The following is a 5,537-nucleotide window of genomic DNA, read 5'->3' on the forward strand; positions in this document are numbered from 1 at the left end:
ATTTTTTTATTGCGTCTATTTGATTCTTTTCTTTATTAGTCTTGTTAGCAGTCTGTTAATTTTGTTGATCTTTTCAAAAAACCAACTCCTGGATTCATTGATTTTTTTTGAAGGGTTTTTTTGTGTCTCTTATCTCTTTCAGTTCTTTTCTGATCTTAGTTACTTTTGGCTTCTGCTAGCTTTTGAATTTGTTGGCTCCTGCTTCTCTAGTTCTTTTAATGGTGATGTTGGATGTTGCTTTTAGATCTTTCCTGCTTTGTCTTGTGGGCATTTAGTGCTATAAATTTCCCTTTACACACTGCTTTAAATGTGTCCCAGAGATTTTGGTACATTGTGTCTTTGTTCTCACTGGTTTCAAAGAACATCTTTATTTCTGCCTTCATTTCGTTATTTACCCGGTAGTCATTCAGGAGCAGGTTGTTAAGTTTCCATATAGTTGTGCAGTTTTGAGTGAGTTTCTTAATCCTGAGTTCTAATTTGATTGCATTCTGGTCTGAGAGAGAGTTTGTGGTGATTTCTGTTCTTTTACATTTGCTGAGCGGTGTTTTACTTCCAATTATGTGGTCAGTTTTAGAATAAGTGCAATGTGGTGCTGAGAAGAGTGTATATTTTGTTGATTTGGGGTGGAGAGTTCTGTAGATGTCTATTAGGTCCACTTGGTGCAAAGCTGAGTTCAAGTCCTGGATATACTTGTTAACCTTCTGTCTCGTTGATGTGTCTAATACTGACATTGGGCTGTTAAAGTCTCCCATTATTATTGTGTGGGAGTCTAAGTCTCTTTATAGGTCTTTACAGACTTTCTTTATGAGTCTGGGTGCTCTTGCATTGGGTGCATATATATTTAGGATAGTTAGCTCTTCTTGTTGAATTAATCCCTTTACCATTATGTAATGGCTTTCTTTGTCTCTTCTGATCTTTGTTGGTTTAAAGTCTGTTTTATCAGAGACTTAGGATTGCAACCCCTGCTTTTGTTTCTTTTCCGTTTGCTTGGTAGATCTTCCTCCATCCCTTTATTTTGAGCCTATGTGTATCTCTGCACGTGAGATGGGTCTCCTGAATACAGCAGACTGATGGGTCTTGACTTTTTATCCAATTTGCCAGTCTCTGTCTTTTCATTGGGGGATTTAACCTATTTACAATTAAGGTTAATATTGTTATGTGTGAATTTAATCCTATCATTATGATGTTAGCTGGTTATTTTGCCCGCTAATTGATGCAGTTTCTTCCTAGCATTGATGGTCTTTACAATTTGGCATGTTTTTGCAGTGGCTGATACCGGTTGTTTCTTTCCATGTTTAATGTGTCCTTCAGGAACTCTTGTAAGGCAGGCCTGGTGGTGACAGAATCTCTCAGCATTTGCTTGTCTGTAAAGGATTTTATTTCTCCTTCACTTATGAAGCTTAGTTTGGCTGGATGTGACATTCTGGGTTGAAAACTCTTTTCTTTAAGAATGTTGAATATTGGCCCCCACTCTTCTGGCTTGTAGAATTTCTGCCGAGAGATCCACTGTTAGGCTGATGGGCTTCCCTTTGTGGGTAACCTGACCTTTCTCTCTGGCTGCCCTTAACATTTTTTCTTTCATTTCAACCTTGGTGAATCTGACAATTATGTGTCTTGGGGTTGCTCTTCTTGAGGAGTATCTTAGTGGTGTTCTCTGTATTTCCTGAATTTGAATGTTGGCCTGCTTTGCTAGGTTGGGGAAGTTCTCCTGGATAATGTCCTGAAGAGTGTTTTCCAACTTGTTTCCATTCTCCCCATCACTTTCAGGTTCACCAGTCAAACATAGATTTGGTCTTTTCACATAGTCTCATTTTTCTTGGAGGCTTTGTTCATTTCTTTTTACTCTTTTTTTCTCTAATCTTTTCTTCACACTTTATTTCATTAATTTGATCTTCAACCACTGATATCCTTTCTTCCACTTGATCAAATTGGCTGTTGAATTTTGTGCATTCATCATGAAGTTCTTGTGTCATGGTTTTCAGCTCCATCAGGTCATTTGAGGTCTTCTATACACTGTGTATTCTAGTTAGGCATTCATCTAACCGTTGTTCAGGGGTTTTAGCTTCCTGGCGATGGGTTAGAACATGCTTCTTTAGCTCGGAGAAGTTTATTATTACCGACTTTCTGAAGCCTACTTCTGTCAACTCATCAAAGTGATTCTCCGTCCAGCTTTGTTCCGTTGCTGGCAAGAAGCTGTGATCCTTTGTAGAAGAGGTGCTCTGCTTTTTAGAATTTTCAGCTTTTCTGCTCTAGTCTCCCCATCTTTGTGATTTTATCTACCTTTGGTCTTGGATGTTGGTGACCTACAGGTGAGGTCTTGGTGTGGATGTACTTTTTGTTGATGTTGATGCTATTCCTTTCTGTTTATTAGTTTTCCTTCTAACAGCTGCAGGTCTGTTAGACTTTGCTGGAGGTCCACTCCAGACCCTGTTTTCCTGGGTATCAGCAGCGGCCACAGAACAGCAAATATTGCAGAAAAGCAAATATTGCTGCCTGATATTTCCTCCGAAAGCTTCATCCCAGAGGGGCACCCGCCTGTATGAGGTGTCTCTCAGTCCCTACTGGGTGGTGTCTCCCAGTTAGGCTACTGTTGCGGGAAATCAGGGACCCCAAACGGAGGGACCAGCTGAAGCCACAGCCAAAGGACATAAATTGTGAAAATTTCATGGACGTTTATTCGTTCCCCAAATTAATACTTTTATAATTTCTTATGCCTGTCTTTACTGTAGTCTCTGAACATAAATTGTGAAGATTTCATGGACATTTATCACTTCCCCATTTAATACTCTTATAATTTCCTATGCCTGTCTTTAATCTCTTAATCCCGTCATCTTTGTAAGATGAGTATGTATGTCGCCTCAAAACCCTGTGATGATTGCATTATCTATACAAATTGTTTGTGAAATGTGTGTTTGAACAGTATGAAATCTGGGCATCCCAAAAGAACAGGATAACAGCGATTTTCAGGCAACAAGGGAGATAAGCATAAGGTCTGACTGCCTATGGGGCCGGGCAGAACAGAGCCATATTTCTCTTCTTGCAAAAGTGAATAGGAGAAATATCACTGAATTCTTTTTCTCAGCAATGAACAGCCCTGGGAAAAAAATACAGTCCCCGGGTTGGGGGGGGGTCCTCTAAAATGGCCGCTCTGGGAGTGTCTGTCTTATGCAGTTGAAGATAAGGGATAAAATACGCCCTGGTCTCCTGCAGCGCCCTCAGGCTTGCTAGGGTTAGGAAATTCCAGCCTGACAAATTCTAGTCAGACCAGTTGTCTGCACTCGAACCCTGTTTCCTGTTAAGATGTTTCTCAGTGACAATGTGTGCACAGTGGGACCTGAAACTTCATCTGCAATTCTGATTTCGTCCTGGCCTTGTGATCTTGCTCTGCCCCCATTTTCCCTGTGATACTTTATTGCCTTTTGAAGCATGTGATCTCTGTGACCTACACCCTGTTCATACACTCCCCTCCCCTTTGAAAATCGCTAATAAAAACTTACTTGTTTTGTCGCTTGGGGGCATCAAGGAACCTGCCAACATGTGATGTCAGTCCTAGACACCCATCTGTAAAATCTCTCTTTTGTACTTTCTCTTTATTTCTCAGACCGGCCAACTCTTAGGGAAAATAGAACCTACATTGAAATGCTGGGGGCTGGTTCCCCCGATAGGCTACATGGGGGCAGTCTGTCCATTCTCAGAGCTCAAACACCGTGCTGGGAGAACCAGTGCTGTCTTCAGAGCTGTCAGACAGGGACGTTTAAGTCTGCAGAAGTTGTCTGCTGCCTTTTGTTCAGCCTATGCCCTGCGCTCAGAGGTGGAGTCTAGAGAGATAGTAGGCCTTGCTGTGGTGCAGAGGGCTCCGCCCATTTGGAGCTTTCTGGCTGCTTTGTTTACCTACTCAAGCTTCAGCAATGGTAGTCACCTGTACCCCCACCAGGCTGCAGCCTCGCAGGTCGATCTCTGACTGCTGCGCTAGCAGTGAGCAAGGCTGTGTGGGCATGGAACCTGCTGAACCAGACACGGGAGAACAGTCTCCTTGTCTGCCAGTTGCTAAGACTGGGAAAAGCACAGTATTTGGGCGGATGTGTACTGATTTTCCATGTACAGTCTGTCACAGCTTCCCTTGGCTAGGAAAGGAAAATCCCATGACCCATTGCGCTTCCCGGATGAGGCGATGCCCTGCCGTGCTTTGGCTTGCCTTCTGTGGGCTGCACCCACTGTCCAACCAGTCCCAGTGAGATGAATCAGGTACCTCAGTTGGAGATGCAGAAATCTTCTGCGTCAGTCACTCTGGGAGCTGTAGACTGGAGCTGTTCCTGTTTGCCCATCTTGGAATGGAACCCAGCCATTTCTTTTTAATCATCACATCTTAAATTTGAAGGAACTGGCACAGTTTTTAGAGAGTGATCAGTATCATTAAAGTGGAGGGAAAAATAGGACCCTTAAGGAAAATCAAAAGATAGTGACTTACTTAGCTAGAAATAAGGACTTAATATCTGTCTTCAAATATATATATATATGGCTTTGTGGAGTGGTTTTTGGACCAGTAAGGCAGTTTAGTAGGTTTAGTTGAAAGACCTTTGTATTTGGAGTGTGACTCCTGACTTGCATTTTCAAGTTGTTCAGCTGTTGATGTGTCACTTTTACCTCTGTGAAAATTAAGACAATTTATAAAACTTAAAAATGTTGCGTACATGTTAACTATTGCTCTCAATTATCTCAGCAACCATACAAGAGCAAGTAAAGAGGAAATGAAACCTATATTAAAGAAAGAGAGGGAAACTTGAAATCCAGGTGATGGAATAGCTGGGAAAGATTCTTCGGAAAGATTGGTAGTTTTTTCCAAATGTACTAAAATAAGGGGAAAGACAGTATTCTAGGGAACACCAGACATCCCAGCATCATCATAAGTGTTCCCTTAACCCCATGGGTACATTTCTGCTCTAAAATTCTATCACTATTTTTTTGTTTTTAAATTTTGGTCTTAAAGAAATGAAACTAAGGATAGAACTGTTGGCTATAACATTACTTTTTGTTTTTGCAGGCATAATGATTATAAAGTGGTTTCTCCTGCTTTGCGAGCTGTGGGAAACATTGTCACAGGGGATGATATTCAGACACAGGTACGAAGAAGTGGTAACTGTTTCTTTTTTCCTTTAAAAACAGTACGTTGAACTTCATGATCATGTTTCTGTTATCATATTTTACTCCATATTGTTAGGGAAACTTGATACTGTGTTTAACTAATGTTTAAAAATGTTGGGCCAGGCACAGTCGCTCACCCCGGTAATCCCAGCACTTTGGGAGACCGAGGCCGGCGGATCACCTGAGCTCAGGAGTTCGACACCAGCCTGGGCAACATGGTGAAATCTCATCTCTACTAAAAATACAAAAAATTAGCTGGTCATGGTTGCGCACGCCTGTAGTTCCAGCTACTCGGGAGGCTGAGGTAGGAGAATCGCTTGAACCCAGGAGGTAGAGGTTGCAGTGAGCTGAGATCGTGCCACTGCACTCCAGCCTGGGCAACAGAGCAAGACTCT

The 5,537-nt window shown here is 41.9% G+C and overlaps 1 protein-coding gene across 3 annotated transcripts in view; it reads left to right on the forward strand.

The window, feature by feature from the left end:
* KPNA1 (karyopherin alpha 1 (importin alpha 5)) overlaps window positions 1-5,537 on the forward strand; it is a 75,686-nt gene that overhangs the window by 50,620 nt on the left and 19,529 nt on the right. For all 3 annotated transcript variants that reach the window (XM_011950808.1, XM_011950809.1, XM_011950810.1), the window contains one exon: window positions 5,042-5,120. In XM_011950808.1, coding sequence (XP_011806198.1) covers window positions 5,042-5,120 — 79 coding nt within the window. The remainder of the gene's footprint in view (window positions 1-5,041; window positions 5,121-5,537) is intronic.

This window comes from Colobus angolensis, unplaced genomic scaffold (assembly GCF_000951035.1).
Source record: "Colobus angolensis palliatus isolate OR3802 unplaced genomic scaffold, Cang.pa_1.0 Scaffold31, whole genome shotgun sequence".
Lineage (NCBI taxonomy): Eukaryota > Metazoa > Chordata > Mammalia > Primates > Cercopithecidae > Colobus > Colobus angolensis.